Source organism: Poecilia formosa, unplaced genomic scaffold (assembly GCF_000485575.1).
Source record: "Poecilia formosa unplaced genomic scaffold, Poecilia_formosa-5.1.2 Scaffold219, whole genome shotgun sequence".
Classification (NCBI taxonomy): Eukaryota; Metazoa; Chordata; class Actinopteri; order Cyprinodontiformes; family Poeciliidae; genus Poecilia; species Poecilia formosa.
Window position 1 is genome coordinate 239,908 of NW_006800158.1, and position 16,979 is coordinate 256,886.

The following is a 16,979-nucleotide window of genomic DNA, read 5'->3' on the forward strand; positions in this document are numbered from 1 at the left end:
CGAGGCCGTTTCTCTTGACACACTTGGCTTTCTCTTTTTGCTTACAAAAATAATCTGATGAAAGGTTGGAAAAAACCTGTCATGTGCAAGTTGCACTAAAAGTACTTAGCCTATCAGCGAAGTTATTCAAGCCTAAAATATTATCTTAATGCTAAACATGTAGTAGCACAGACTTCCCCAATGCTAATGTCAGTATCTAATTGAACATTCTACAGAAGTTCCATGAATGATCAGGAGTTACTGAAACTCTGGAAAGATAAAGGGGTAGAAAAACACTTTGCACCAACCTGATGGTTTTAGAACCTGAATAACATATTAAACTATAAATATCTGTTGTTGACCTCATATGTCTGTTTATTAAATAATTTAGCAGCAAAAAGGAATTTAATTGAAAATGTTGCTTATTTTGTTGATGTTTTGTTTTTGATTAAAATGTGATGAAAAAATTATGAACTCTGGAATAAAAGTCCCATTACTACTTTTTATATTGACATGTAAAATATAAGAACAAAATTCTCTTTCCAATAAATTTGCTCAGTTTTACCTGTCATTGGCAACAGGCAGAGCTATCTCAAACTTGGCCAGAAACTGGAAGTACTGCTCCTCTGTCTCCTGGGTGAACCCTGTTCCAGCCAGCAGCTTCTGTACAGCAGAGATCACAGCAGGAGAGTATGCAGAAGCTTCAGATCACCATTAAACACAACAACAGACACTGAAGGCTCACCCTGAGGTCTTCCACTTTGATCACTCCATTCCTGGGGACAGGCCGACAGGAGTTCAGATGTACGATCCTCTCTAAGCAGTCTGACAGCCAAACAGGACACAGGAAGTACAGAGTACACAGGCCATGGCTGGTGTCAGGGAAATGCAGCAAGGTTCCAGTTTCAATCAGGAAACTGATGGCTAGGCGAAGTACAAAGAAGAGAAAAGTAGAGAGTCATAGTCAGGTGCTTTCTCCATAAAATGGGATAAATACTCTGGTCTCCTGCAAAAATTTATGAGTTAAGACATTACTCAAGTGTTAGAACATGAAATGGGTTTCCATTCCAGTCTGCGTACCAGTTTGCAGGTCCTCATAATCTCTGATGTCACTCTCTGGGTTCTGTTCAATGATGCTCAGTAACTGAGCTTCAGTCAGGTACTGGACCTCTCCTTCAGCATGTCTTCTCTTCTTCTCTTCTACCACTGCCTCCTGTAGGATAAAATAGCTCCTGGGAATCTGACAGACAACATACAGAAATACAAACATGTAAAACATGCAGCACTTTTCCATTTCACATAAGCAACATGATCTTTGGTTATTTTGGTGAGCCAAAAATACAGTTAAAACCACAAATTTACATACACATCTGTAGCAAACATTATTAGAAGAACATGGGAAACAGTTTAAAGCAAAGCTAGGACAAGCAAGAGCCTAAAAAATCTCCTGATGAGCTGCAGAAAATGGGACCAATCAGAGAACATGACTTTGATTTTCAGATTATCAACCAAACCATCCACTCACACACAGAACATGTTTGTGTGGGAGAGGCGATCATAAAGAATAAACCCAGTAAACTGGGTAGATGATCAGAACAGAACTCACCAGTCTGGCCAGCAGCTTGCTCCCACAGCCTGAGCTGCTGCTGCTGTCCTTCATGGAGAGAGCCACATGGTAGAGCAGCATCTTCAGACCATCAAAACCCTCCAGAGTCTTACATGACACCTCACTGAACGCCAGGAAAAACACAAACAGATGAGTGCAGCAGGTTTCAATGATGTTCTGGAAACACTTTGGATGTCTGACGAATCGCAAATTCCTCTGGTAGATTACAGAGAAACTCGCTTCTGGCAGCTGGGAAATAATACCAAGCCAACATAAAAATATTCTATACTGTAGGTATATTTATGATGTAGCTAAAGAACAGCAACATCTGGCATATTTACAAGTTACAGTCATCTTTTAATTTGATCAAAATTGCCTGGGAGGCAATGCAAGAAAAAAGAAAACAGAAACTTTTGTGTCCAAAAACACAGTACTGTTGCTTACTTATGAGACCTGTCAACAAAGAAGTGAAAAAGTGTGTTTTTATTCATCCTAACTTCTCAAAGTACTTTCAGACTTCTTGTCACATTCCCTCATTCAAACTCTCAGGTTACCACATCCATTCACCACCAGACATGATTGGTAGACAACAACTACGTGTTCAAGGTCTAGTCCAGTGTTTCTCAATTCTGGTCCTCAGGCCCCCCTGCCCTGCATGTTTTAGGTGTTTCCCTTCTGCCACACACCTGGATTGAATATTTTGGTGATTAACAGACTTTTGCAGTACTTGATGGTCAGGGAATCATTTGAATCAGCTGTTCTGGAATAGAGGCACATCGAAAACATGCAGAGCAGGGGGGCAGTGAGGACTGGAATTGAGAAGCACTGGTCTAGTCAAAGGACACATCAGCACATGTAAACACCTGGGGCCTCATGTATAAAGCGTGTGTGTGCACAAAAAATATCCGGCGCCATATTTTACGCACAAGTAGGCATGCAGAAAAATTAACTTTGCGTCAAGGTTTGCGTAAATATACGCACACGTTTTTGCTGGCGTAAAAATGTGCGGCAGCCACACAAACTTTTTCTGTGGACAATATCAAACTACAAAGCATCAAAACTCACCTAAATACACTGAAATCTGATTACATTTGGTTATTTAGACCAAGAAGTTTCAAACCCGATGTTTTTCATGATTTTAATATTTTATTGTTTAAAGTAAACAATGAAACTGAACCGCATTTATCCTCAGACAATAAGCTAACACACACACAAAAAAAAAAAAAAAAAAAAAGAAAAATATGAAAAAACCGCGCGAAAATAAAAAGAACACTTCCCCACAGTTTGTCTCACAAAGATGTAACACATTGGTCTGTGAGCCGAAGCGCATGAAATGCATCTGCGGAATAATTTCATTCTCACTAAAAAAAGAAAACTGGGTTGGATCAGCAGATTAACTCAAACCTGCTGATTAAAAATAATCAACAGGTTTGATTATTTTTAAGGTGATCAAGGTGTGTATGCAATCACACGTATATAAGTAGCTGCGCAAAGGTGAGCCATGTAATTGTGGAGCCCTTTGGTTCTGATGGAGAACATCCCCAATGGAAGGATTCAGAGGGAGCGTTTGTTCAGAGATCATATTGATCTGCTCGGAAATGTTGATGATGGTTTATGAGCGTTTAGATTGCTCAGACTGATCATCCTGGATCTCTGAGCAAAACTTAAAGAAGGCGTACGGTACCGGTACAGCTGCAGCCATCCTTCAGTTGAGCCGCCCACTTTGTGAATGTGCCTTATGGACATAAAGCATCTTTATTCTGTAAACAGAATTCTACTATTTAGAATAAATGTCCATAATCCCACTCGAAGAACACTCTGACTCCCTGTCTGTCTTTAAATCCCAGCTGAACGCGCTACTGTTCAAACAGGTATTTGCACGACCTTAATTTGGATTTTTTTTTTCATTAGAATGTATTTTTACTTTTGCGTGGGGACATTATGTGCCCTCAAAACACCTTTTAAATAAAATATATAATTATTATTATTATTATAAATACCTATACTGCTGAAAACAAGGACGTTGCCATGGTTATTGCTTCACGTGGTGGCTGACTTCCGGGTATTCATACTAATTCACAAATGTATTTGTGGGTGGTGACAGGGCGGACCAGCAGCTGGGCTCTATTTCCCGCAAATTAGGATTTATAAAGGAAAGGTGCACGGCTACGTGCGTGCGCACGGCTTTATGCATCCGATTTTTTTTGTGCGCCACACTCTTCTAAATTTTTCCGTACACCAAGTTTTAGTGTGAAAACTGCGCACTCTTTTATGCATGAGGCACCTGATGAACAGGGAGACGGTGTGAGCTTGGTTGTGTTTGTGTCAAAAGGTCTTCATGCAAGAACTGCTATAAATTTTATCAAGAAGCATTTCTTAACTTCTAGGGGTCAGACAAAACTGATGGCATCCCTCTTTTACTGACCAAAAAGCCCACAATTCTCACTGACATAACATGAAGCTGAGTCAAGTAAAAATGTATAAACATTTCTTAGAAATTAACCAATGAAAATCAGATTTTTCTTTTGAAATGTGATTCAACAGTGTTATGCCACAAGGATTTCATCAATGTTAGGCTTATGCAGCTATTGATAATTGTGATTACAGATAAACTGTGTCCTTACTGCAGGTGTTTGACGGTGACGTCGGGGTAACCAGCTGCCCGCAATCCAGACGGCGATCGGCACAGAGCCAGAACATAAGCTCGCAGTGTTGCCAGCCTCTCTGTGCGGAACTTAGTGTCAATGAGGTCCAAATGGGTTCCTACAACTACCACAGAAGAGTTGGGTGCTCGTGCCTAGAGGACACAAAACACTGGAAGTTATTATATATGTAGATGAAAGTCAAGCCATAGAAATCCTGTGGAAAACACTGTCTGCTGGTATTTTTCAGTAAGTTAGAGATATTTTTTACAGTGCAGTTCCAATGCAGGGTAAGCCCTTTTTAAGGTGAAGGTTAGATTTAGAGGTATGGTGTGATTTAAGTTTTGATTAAGGTTAGGATTATGAGTATAATGGTAATGAGTAAGGTAAGAGTTTGGGGTAGGCATAAATGCAGTTGCTAAAATCAACAGAAGTTAATACAAAATGCAAATGTGGGTAGAAATACAAAATTTTGTGTGTGTATATGTGTGTGTCATTGTATTAGATTGTAAGGCACATTTTTGCAACAAATACAATGTTGTGGAAACTGGCTGCTCCCAAAGTCTGGGACCCATAAGAAGAGGTGCTGTTTTAGGGTTATGGGTCAGGTTTAGGACTAAAGTGTGAGTGGAGTTTATGTTAGGTTTAGGATTAGGTATATACTGGTAGGGTTAGAGTAAAGGTCAGGGTTATGCTATAGTAATTGAATAAAAAATGAATGAAAGGCAATGAAAAGTGCCAATATAGGGAGAAATAAAAACGTGTTTGTGCCTGTGTGTGTATATAAAAGTGGGAAAGAGAAAAGTTACCTCTATGTTGAGAAGCCATGTCTGCAGGTTGGCCACAGCCTCCTCTCCCAGAGCCAGGTTCCAGATAACCACGTACAGGGACTTATCAGTGAAAAAACACTGGTTGACTGTGGTCATGCTGGCCGGACCACCAATATCCCACACATGGAACATGACTGACTCCTTCTGTGATGGACACATAGAGAAATGTTCCAGCTTTGAGTCTGTGTGCATGCTGAGTGGACAGTAAGCACATGTTATGGGTTCTCTGCATTTTCCTCACATTATTTTTGCCTGCATTGGGTTTTTCCAGCTCCCAACTGAAGGTGGAGATACTGCATTCTGAGGGGGTGAAGGGAGACGCCTTGCCCGTCAGCAGAGCCTCCACCAGGGCCGACTTCCCCTGCCTGGGTGGACCGACCACCAGCATCTTCAGCAGCCTGCAGGGCTCTGCTTTTCGAAGCTGCGCCCGGAGGAACGCCAGGACAGAGTTGGCACCTGTTTCCCAACACACCACACTCATTTTAAGTCCTGAATCTGTAGCACAAGTGCTAACCATGTTTTATTGGATTCATCAGTACTTTACAGTATTGTTCATAGTATCACATTGCCACTGTGTGTACTACTGTGTCTAAAATTTTAAAAACTAAAAGCATGATCCAATATCAACGTCAAGAGCTAAATAGAGTCATTTGTACATACATTAGGAGGAGGTTGTTAACTACAGCAGCTGGAAAAATGATAGAACCAGCGATCTAAGAGGATGCACAGCTGATCACTCAAGACTGAGCTGGCAGTAAGATATTCTGGTTTTATAAAACATTCCTTAAAAATGGAAGTTATAATTTTTCAATCACACAACCACATAGTCACACAATCAGTTAAAACCTGATCAGTTAGATCTATCTGTGAGAAGAATCAGAGTGTTTTTGTGGTGAAATAGTACCTTCATCTTTTACTGCCTGTGGAATATTGTTGATGTTGAGGTTTTCAATATCCAGCTGCCACAGGTTGGAAAGTTGTCCCAGTTCTGCTGGTAGTTCTCGGATTCCAGGATTACTATCAGCAGGAAACGTAACATCAATCAGACAGTCACAGCAAGGGGAATTCACAGCTATCATACTGTCTGGATGTCCAAGCTGTGATACTTGGATGAGTGTCTTCATTTTAGAAGAATATATTAAATAAGACCAATCTTAGCTAAAAGGTGAGTATTACGCACAATCAATATTTTTGAGCTTTATATGATGTTATAATGTTATTCTCTCACAAAAAACACATAACTGGTGTGTTACTTTGATTCTTCAAAGCAAGTTTGAGGAATCTTTGAATCTTCCATGGCAACCATTCATGGGTGCCTAAATACATGTTCATACAAAACGACGCCTGTTGACCCAAAGCTCTACCTTGGAGCTGCAGTTTCCAAAGTGAGATTCTGCCTCACAGAGCACCCCTCCCCTATGCCTCCCCCACTCAGCTCCTTCAGACTAGCAGCAGCAACAATGAGCAAGCACTTGCTTGACCTGTGCTTCTGCTGAGCTCATAATACAAACTATAATGCTCATAAGAGCGGTTGTAAACAACATAACTACAAACCAGTGTTGTGACGACGAGGTGAAGGTAGAGTGTTGGAAAAGATAGGAGCTTATTGAAAAGTTGGAAGCCTATTTTAAGGCATCAGATACAGCTATGATGTGAAGTCAAATTCACAGTCATATTTGATAAATACAGCATTTTTATAACTGAAGGTAACATAGTTACTTGATTGTGCTACAAGATTTCACTATGTGCCCGGAAAATATATAATACCGATCCTTTACTAAAGGAAATTACTGCATTTGTTTTTAATCCTAAATATGACTTTCACCATGACAGATGCACAAGACACACAGAGGGACTCACTTAGAGAGATACAGCTCAGTAAGGTTGTGTAGAGCACATAGTGACTGGGGAACACACTCCAGTTGGTTATCATTCAGGATCAACACTTCCAGGGAATCTCGTAGAACACTGGGAAACTCAATGGGACAAACTGTGGAACAGAATACAAAGAGTCAAAGCTCACAGCTCAGACACAGTGGACAATACACATCTCTGCTGCATATCAATGGATAAATATGTTGGAGTGAAACATTTTATAATGAGAATGTAAGTATTTACAGCACAGGGTAGCATTCAAAAGCTCTTGAGTAAATGATCTTTACAGACACAAAAAAATGCTTATGTGGACAATAGCAGGTGTGTGATCACAGATGCCTGAAGATAAGATTGAATAACTCCATAATAAACAAATTTGACCTTGAATTTTAATAACATCTCCTTTCAGACCATTTTCCCAAATAAACAAAAATAGCTCACACATAAATTTGTATGTTTATTTCAAAGGGATGTTTACAACACATGCAGATCAAATTGGAATTTGAGAGGCAAATTTTTATAAACTAAATAAAAATGTATATGAAAATTGAAAGGAAAAATCTGGGGGACACTTTGGCACCTTTTGCTTGGACAAAAAAAAATGCACACCAAACTTATTTTGTGTGTCTATTTTATTTTCAAAGCTTTTTCGAGGGCAGTTTTGCTGTAAAATGTTGCTGCCAAGAAAGTTTTTCTCTAGTTTTGCAATTTTAGTAACTATGGAGACATTTAAAACTAATTCCAGACATATTTACATAGATTAAAGCCAGGATAAAATGCATTTGATTCTCAAAGACCAGCGCTTAACACACAGTGACCTTAAGATCTTAAAACCAACCGTTACCTGGGTCCGGATCTCTTCTGTTCCATGTTGTCAGGAAGGCTAGCCTCCTGGACTTGGGCCCCTCTTCGGTTCTAAAAGATAGAATTTGCAATGAAGTCAGAAGTACACTTCAACTTCAGCAGCACTACAGACAGTTAACCCTTGTGTTGTCTTAACATTCTGTTTACTCATTTTTGTCCTACAGGTCAAAAATGACCCGCCCTAACAAAAGCCCCAAAATAAAGCTAATTAATTAAATTTTGAATCCAAAATATATTTGGCATGATGAAACAATCTGTTATTTATCAATTCAACTCAATTCAAGAATTTTTTTATCATGTATATTTGATATACAATACAAAGACAATCAACAGTATTTTTTTTCACCACAAACCAAGTGTTGTAGCAATTTTCCTTTACACAGTAAATGTTTATTATTGTAATTATATAAATGTGAAGTTATTACTTAAGAATGAATTATACTGAAAGGGAAAAAAAGCAAAAAATTGGAAACTTTTTGGCAAACGGTCAATCCCTTAAAATTTTTTAAGAAAGGAAATAAAAAAAAAACCCCCCGAAACAAGCGCGAGAGAGAGGGAAGGAAGGAAAAACAAAGCGACCCGCACCAACAAACAGCCCGCCACAAACAATTTATTTATTCATTCATCATACAAAGAAAAAAAAAAAAAAGGCCCGCCCAATCAAAAAAAAAATCAAACAGAATGTATGAAGAAAGATTGTAGCAAGAAAAAAAAAATGAACCCACCCACACACAAAAAAAAAAACACCCATACATACCCGCAACCAACCCAGCCCCATCAAAGGGAAAGGGCCCGCTCGGAGCGCAGCACTGCAAAGCGAAGCAGCTCAACACAAGACAAGACAAGAAACAAACGACCAGGGAAGATACTACGAAGAAAAGAAAAAAAATAAAGTCCACAAAAAAAAAAAAAAAAAAAAAATAGAGAGAGAGAGAAAAAAACAAAAGAGTCAAAATATAGAGCACAGTTTCTCCAAAAGAGAGGAGAAGACACTGTGAAATTATCAACCATTTAGCATAATTAGCTTAGCTACAGTCTACTGATAATAAGATATAATAAGATATTCATATATTGAACTCGTACCTTTTGCCACTTAACAGATGAGTTGGTCAGCAGCAGCTCTAACTCAAATCCCTCGTGACCTGTTCTCTCCTAAGTGAAATTAAAGCTGCAGTATGTAACTTTTATAAAAAATATTTTTTTTCCACATAGTTTTGAAAACTGTCATTATCTTGTGACAGTATGGTATGAGAGGTAATCTGTGAAAGATCCATACTGTCTCCCAGTACTCTCTAGAAACAACTAATCAAAGGTAGGAGAGTTTTAGTGCTGTCAATCACAATCTCATGTGGCCCATCCTTCCTCCGCCTTGCTCTGTGCTATTCTGTAGCTAGCATAGCCTGTTGTAAATGCTCAGTGTAGTTAGCATAGCTACCAGTGATGGCAGATAAACAATTTTCCTGTAATGATAAGTTGTTTCTCCACCATTAGCACATTTAGCAGTGAGTGAATGAGGTTGATTGACAGCGCTAAGAGCGTCCTACTGGTTCTGATTGGTTGATTTTGGTCAGAACGATGCATTACTTTAGCTAGCAATAGTAGTTCAGGGAGGAGATTGATCATTTTCACAGATTATCTGTCTTATAAACTGCTACGACATGGTGACAGCTTTAACAAATATGGAGAAAACATATTTTTTATTAAAGTTATGAACTGCAACTTGAATAAAATGCAACTACATAGCATTTTTTGAGAAGTCTGGATTGCTTTATGTGTTTTTTGCAAGTTGTCTATGACTGTTGCTCGTGGGGAAAGACATTTCAGTAAGCTAAAACGAACAGAAAAAAATGTAAGCAACCTACTTGCATACTGTATGCAGACTGAATTTTACTCTTGCATGTAAAATTCATGAGCAGTAAATATTGTACTTATCAGTATTGGACCAAAGAAAGCAAGGCAGTTGCAAGCCTTTGAAATTATGATGCTTTTGATGGGTCACATAGACTCAAGAAATTGTAAGAGCAGCTACGTAGGGGGAGGGGGCCCAATTTAATTTTTTTTCAGGAGGCCCAAGATCCCTGGCAGCGCCCCTGCTCGTAACACAACAAAAAAAATTTAGCTTGATTTTGTGAACAATTTAACATCAGCTCTTATGTTATGTCTCATAATTATATAAGATGTTCAACACAAGATGAAGAACATCTTCTGTTCAGCATAAGGTATTGAACATAAGAAGAACATCTTCATGACATGATGTTCATCTCATGAAGATGTTCTTCTGCTGAACATCCTCAATACAAGATGAAGAACGTCTTCTGTTCAACATAAGGTGTTGAACTTATAAGATGTTTTGAACATCTTCAGCATAAGCCAAAGATCATCCTATCCTTTCTAACCTATGTTGAACATAAGATGAAGAACATCCCACATTGAACACAAAATATTCAACACATAATGTTTAAGAAAATCTTTATAACTTGAAGATGTTCTTCACCATATGAAGACTCTCCTATGTTGAACATCTTCAGTCCAAGAATTTGTTCAACATAAAATGTTCAACTTCTTATGCTGGAGATCCCCTGTAGGTCAGTATGTGCAAACATACAACGTAGCACCTGTTAGTGAAACGTCGACTCATGGCTTCAGCAAGGAACCAACTAGTGGTACTCAGATTCAGCATACCTTCATATCCTCTATACCTAATTTGATTTTATTATGTCAGATTATTTTTTGTTGTGTTTGGGAACTTGTGTGATGTGAGGGGTTAGATGCAGATTGAGAGTGCAAGTGCAGGTCAAATACAAGTTCAATTTGTACATCAATCCAGTTTCTTTGATGTGTGTGTGTGCATGTGTGTGCGTGTGTGTGCGCGCGCGCGTGTGTGTATGTGTGTGTGGGTGGGTGAGTGCAGGTGTGTGTGTGTGTATGTATTAGAGCGTTTGTGTGTTGAACTCTTTTTCTAAATGGTCTAACTGTTTTTTAAATGGTTTTATAATTCGCGGGTCCAAAATGACCCATAAGACAATCCTTGGACCCTAGTGGTGTACAGCCCACATGGAAATATAAACAAAAACAAAGTGTCACTATTTTTAATGACGGGGTCAATTTAGGAAAAGTCATAACATTTCAAGTCGGAAAAAGATAGTTTAGGGCAGAGGTTCCCAAACTGTGGGGCGCGCCCCCTAGGGGGAACGCCGTGCCATTGCCGGGGTGGCCCGGGAAGCTGTCTGGATGAAAAAAAAAACAAACAAAAAAAACATGAACACTGTATGCGCTGGGTTTTTACCTGAGAATGGTCAACTCTCTGTTATTCGTCTGTCAATTTGAAACTGTAGAGGCTTCCGCACTTCCCATATCCGTGTCCTCTGTCACTTTTATCAGCAGTTAAAACTGTTTAATCCGTTTTAACATGTGGTAACCTGTTTTTCCGAACCGCCTTTAAACTCAACATGAGCGCTACGACACCTGTGGGGCAGTGAAGGAGACCTGCTGCTGCTGTGCAGAGCTACGCAGGAGTGTGTTAGAATCATGGCAGCAAACCAGCAAAACGCAAAGAACTTTTCACAGTTTTTCCCCCAAACTAACAGACTGTTGAGTCATGCTGTTGGATGCAGGTAAAGTTAGCTAAAAGATGACTAGCTAGCTAATATCAATACAGCACCTTTAGCTTGTTAACAAGTAGCTTAGGCTACTGGTGTTGTTGTCTATGTTCAGCTACGATTCATTTTGCTCCCCAAAAAGTTGATTCCCCCCCTTGTTTGTCTGGAGCCGGGGCTGAGTATAACAGGGAGTCTCTAAGAATCCAACCCTCACCCACTTCGCTCACACACATCATTCAACCAGACAGCTATTTGTAAGCCATAGGGGGGCCCAGAAATAGTTTGGAAACCAGTAGGGGGGCCCAGGAGAAAAAGTTTGAGAACCACTGATTTAGGGTATTTTTTCTACAGCTAAACATGCTACTGGGTCACTTTTGACAAGCAAGACAACACAAGGGTTAAGAACATCCTAATAATTCACACTACACATGTCTCAATCTCAAAATATTAGCTCAGCTGACTCAAAAGATGACAGATTTGTCACCCAAAGTAAGCAGGCAAATAATAATCAGCAAAATAAAAAAAATAAAAAAATTCACATTTAACAATAATGTCAAATAGCATGTATAAGTCAGAAATTAGGTTGAGGAATATTTTTAAAAGTCAGCAATGGCACCCCCATTGTGGCAGAAGGTTGGAGCAGCTCTGTTGCGTTGCTTCTGATTGGTTTTGTTTGTGATATTTCTGGTTAAATCATTGCATTTTTGGAAAATTATTCCCTCTCGTCCTGAAATATATAAAATATATATCACAAGCTCGCCTAGATGAGCAAAATTGCCTCCAAACAAAACCACATAGAACCTTTAGAACAATCACTGTCGTCGGCGAGTTAACCAAGAACTCCATGGAATGGAGGTCACCGTGCAAAGAAGAAGTGATCACTCTTGTTACATATAAAAGTGGAACTTGTCTGTTTTTAGGTGTTATAATGACTCGTTGCAGAAATTCAGCAACTCGTAGTAACAGTTGTTGAACCACTGAACCATTGAAAAGCTTCAGAGGCCTTTCAATGGTTATAGAAGAGGCTGCGAAACACACCAGGTTACCAGGAAATGGTGACTACAAGGTACAGCAGCAGCCTGTACCCCAGACAAGTGGAATGTCTGGGGAGGAAAAGAAGAGAAAGAAATACAAGAAAACAGCTCTATTTTGTCCATTTAAAAAGTAATAATATAGATGTGGTGTCAGAGCGGGAGCCGTATGTGCAGAAGTTCAGATTTCAAGTCTCATCCTCCGTTTTTTTTTGTTGTTTTTTTTTAAAGGCTTTATTGGCTCTAGTGGCCTTTATTTGACAGTTAGTTGACAGGAAAGGGGACAATGAAAGAGGGGGAAGACATGCAGCAAAGGTCGCCAGGCCAGGAATCAAACCTGCGACAGGCACATCAAGGACTGAGGCCTCCATATGTGGGCTGTGCTTAGCCCCTACGCCACCACAGCATACCGTCCTCAGTTTCTTTGCCACATGTCTCCCCTTCTTCTCTAAGCCCCCTTTCTGTTGGAGTGCTGTCAAGTGAAGGCCACCACAGCCAAAAAAAAATATTTAGAAATAGAAAATAATAATTTAGACAACTTTTACATAGAATCAAATAAGGTATTTTAAGCCTGGTTATATAAAGAAGTCAGATGGCAGTAAAAATAACATCATCATTTGTCTTGGAGAATTCTTCTAGGTTGCATCGTGAACACAGCGAGCATTTATATGCAATAAATCATGAGATTATGAGAGCATGCATGGAACTTCCCTCATTAGATTGTGATGGTTCATCTTCAAGATGGCATACTGGCCTCATGATAAAGGTACAAGCTATATTAAATGTGTGCCATGTTCAGACTTCTGTGGAATAGAGTCCCCAGCTTGTAAAAAGCACACACACATCCATATTGCGCATAAAAGGCGGGGTGCTAAGGTCAAGAGAAGATATAAATATATTTGGCACGCTGTCAAAAAGAAGCTCTGACCTCACAATAAGCGATGAAGAGGAGGGTGAGAATAAAACGGCCAAGCAGTAGTTTACAAGGTATAGAGCATATCTGTACATAAATTGCAACACAAAAGTGTTTGTATTGGTCTGATGCAGCATTCTAATGTTAAATATGCTGTTACAATGAGCTTTAAGCAGAACTAAAAGAAATAAAGGCTTGAAAACATCAGTCAGTTTGGAAATAATGTATGTAAAGTTTCACTTACTGCAGTCAGTCACTGAATTCAGTGAACTCTTTAATGATATTCTCATTTGTTGAATAAAGCTGCACAGAAAACCTAGCAGCTGGATCGAGCTTGTACTAAAAGGAGGGCTGAAGAAAATGGTTTTTATAAAGTGTAATTATTACAACTAAACTCACTGCAACATAAAATTTTATATAGCCTTACTATTCAGATGGAGCAAAGCAAAACCACAGAGGCATTGTGTTTTGGTTTCATATCAACTGACATCAACAGTTATTCCCGCCAGACTAATTTTAGCCGCCTGCCTGTGAACCAGGAAGTGTTTCCAGGTGAGCATGAGGACCGACCTGCCAAGCTGGTTCCTGGACAGATCCAGAGTCTTGAGCTTCGAGCACTTCCATTTATTAGCAGAAGGGAGCGTTTCAATTAGATTCCCACACAGCTTTAATGAGACGATAGCCTGAAGGGAAGAGCAGATGGAGGCAGGAGGCATTAGGACATTGATGCTGACAGAGTTCCTGCTACACATAAGGTTTCTGAATGCAAACAAACTGAAACCACCCAATACTCTGTAGTGTATTTAAGGTAAAGGAAGCAACAACAAACTAAGATTTTATATAGCATATCAAAGTTAGAGATCCAACCATCTGGTTGTTCCTCCATCCATCCATTTTCTGTACACCCTTCTCCCTAGTGGGGTCAGGAGGGTTACTGGTGCCTATCTCCAGCTAGCGTTGCGGGTGAGAGGCGGGGTCACCCAGGACAGGTCGCCAGTCTGTCGCAGGGCCCATCTGGTTGTAAGGTCAGTAAAGCAACCCAAAATATCGGACTCAGAAGAGTTTGTTTTTTATTTTATATTTCGTTCATAATTTTTTTTGTTAAATAAAGAATAATTTGTAAAGTAAGGTGGATAAAAGAAAGGAAGCAGTCTGATGGTCTGACAGGACAAGCCCTCTTCCTCCTGCACCTCCACGGTTCCCCCCGCCATCTGACCGTTCCATGAGCCATAACAAGCTATAAAATTATCGGTTATAACTGATTTATGATTTGAGTCATTTTTAAATCATTTCTAGGTGAATGTGGATCTGAATGTGAATGTACAGACAGTATGAGGTAGGTAAGAATACTAGCTCATACAGCCTCATCTGATATCAAAACAAGTATCAAGAAAATTTGTCACAATTCAGTGATATTTAAATAAAATAAAGGAATTAACTAGTTCCTAATTTTTCAACAATTAACAGGAACAAACTGCACCACAATCAGATTGTGCTTCAGATCACATGAGGATCAGTTTCTCTCATGGAGATACTTCTTACAGACATTCAGCATAAATCAGGGAAATAAAATTCATGAAGAACAATTACAGAGAACCCATAACATCCTCTTCATCAGACTGTCACATAGCAACTGAAGACTTTCTGTCAGAACCTTCTCCAGTGCCACTGTGATATAGACTGCTACGTGACATCCTCCTGGTCCACTCTCATCAGCATCCACAACAACTCTTTGAAGTCACTTGGAAAATATGATTTACAACATTTCATGTCCTTTTAGGATTAATATTGGATTAATAGAACTGAAATGATAATGGCTCATTTTAATCTGGGTAGATGGACACTCTGGTTGTTCAGGTTGCAGTAGTCATGACTCAGATGACTGAGAATATACATAGTCATGTTAGTCACAGAAAATTCATTTTAGATTTGTAATTAATCTTAAATGTCCAGTTACAATCCACAGGATGGTCCATACCTCTAGTTCAAAGATGTAGGAAGGAAGCTCTTTGAGGCAGTTGTCAGAGAAGTCCACCTCCTGCAGCTGAGTCCTCCAGAAGATGGATATGGTGTTTGGAAGATTCTCAATCTGATTGGAAGACGCTTTGCATTGATTCTACATGAAAGGGTCAGATAAGTGGACAGGCTGTTACTATTACCATAACAGAAAAACTGTGTATTATAGTTTTCCCGTCTGTGACTCTTCTTTGATTACAGTGTGCGCAATGGAAACCAAAGTCAAATGAATTGTTTGAATCCATAAAATTTACAATTATAAGTTGATTTTGATTTTACCAATGATTCTGGTAGTTAATTTTAATCGAATAAAAACTTGGCACATTCTGCACATTAGGGGTGTTGTGGTGGCACAGGGGTTAAGTACAACCCACATATGGAGGCCTTAGTCCTCGACACGGCTATCGCAGGTTCAGTTCCAGGCCTGGTGACTTTTGTCGCATGTCTTCCTCCTTCTCTCACTTTCTTGTCAATTCACTATGAAAAAAGGCCACTAGGGCCAATAAAACCTTTAAAAAATATAAAAATTTCATTGCCTAAAACTTGTCAAGTGGGACAATTTCATCTTCACTTGGTTCAAATTCTGTAGTAAAAAAAAACACCTATTCAGCACCCTTTGCTGTTAATGTTAAAAGAACTGCAGATCCATACATTGCTACAAACGATCTTGCATTCACTGAAAGAATGCTGTTATTGTATTTCAGGCAATAAAATGCCTAAAATGCAATAACAGTTTATTCACATGTTCTTATGTATTTCTAATGCTGCATAGGCGTAAGGGTTGAAATGAAAAATCTGCAAAAGGCAATTTTTAAAATCCGATTCATCGTCAGAAGAACTGATTGCTAAAATAATCATTAGTTGCAGCCCTACAAAATATTGGCATGTCTAATTATAAAACCTGCATGCATACACTTCAAAATGTAATAATAATAATAATGTTAACATTCAGTCTCCTAAAATGGAATTAAATGTCATCTGGTTAGCTGAAAGTTTAAGCACTAAACTTTCAGCAACGTAGATAAAGACTTAAGCTTATAATAGATGCTCCAAGAGTCAGACCATTTGACATTTTCCTTTTAGTCATGATAATAGATCACGAAAATCCACAACCAATAATAATTAATGTTTATCCAAATTCTTAATAGAATGAATCAGACAGTCGTTCTTAAGCAGCCTGAATTCTTACCAATGGGCAGGCCCAGGGGTCAGGGAAAGCGTTCAGTTTGTTTCTGCTCACATCAAGGCAGCGCAGGGACTTTAAACAGTGCATAACTGAAGTGAGCAGGCTGGTTAGACAGTTACCAGACACATCCAGTCCCTCCAGCTTACGCAGACCGATCCAGTTCACAGCTGGAAGAGCAAAAACAAGATTTAATCAAATAGGGGAAGAAAACAATTTAAACATAAAGAGTAATATTATATATACACATTGTAATGTATTACTGACATATAGCTGAATGATAATTGACTAATTTACTGAATGGTGTTATGGTTGGCGAGTTTGGATTGTGATTTCTGTAGTTCACTTCTTGTAAGCAGATCAAAATTGTCACTAACAAAATGAAGCAGTTTACATCATTGTCTTGTTTTTCTTCAAAAATTTTAAAAGCTGGGAGGAAAC

The 16,979-nt window shown here is 39.0% G+C and overlaps 1 protein-coding gene across 1 annotated transcript in view; it reads right to left on the minus strand.

The window, feature by feature from the left end:
• Positions 1-16,979, minus strand: part of lrrk1 (leucine-rich repeat kinase 1) — a 58,953-nt gene that overhangs the window by 21,182 nt on the left and 20,792 nt on the right. Inside the window, exons 9-21 of the mRNA XM_007568220.2 lie at positions 16,545-16,708; positions 15,318-15,455; positions 13,910-14,022; positions 7,777-7,847; positions 6,918-7,047; positions 5,962-6,074; positions 5,299-5,513; positions 5,037-5,201; positions 4,210-4,382; positions 1,586-1,709; positions 1,060-1,219; positions 725-903; positions 545-642 (exon numbers count right to left, since the gene is read on the minus strand). Of these exons, the coding sequence (XP_007568282.1) occupies positions 545-642; positions 725-903; positions 1,060-1,219; positions 1,586-1,709; positions 4,210-4,382; positions 5,037-5,201; positions 5,299-5,513; positions 5,962-6,074; positions 6,918-7,047; positions 7,777-7,847; positions 13,910-14,022; positions 15,318-15,455; positions 16,545-16,708 (1,843 nt within the window). The remainder of the gene's footprint in view (positions 1-544; positions 643-724; positions 904-1,059; positions 1,220-1,585; positions 1,710-4,209; positions 4,383-5,036; positions 5,202-5,298; positions 5,514-5,961; positions 6,075-6,917; positions 7,048-7,776; positions 7,848-13,909; positions 14,023-15,317; positions 15,456-16,544; positions 16,709-16,979) is intronic.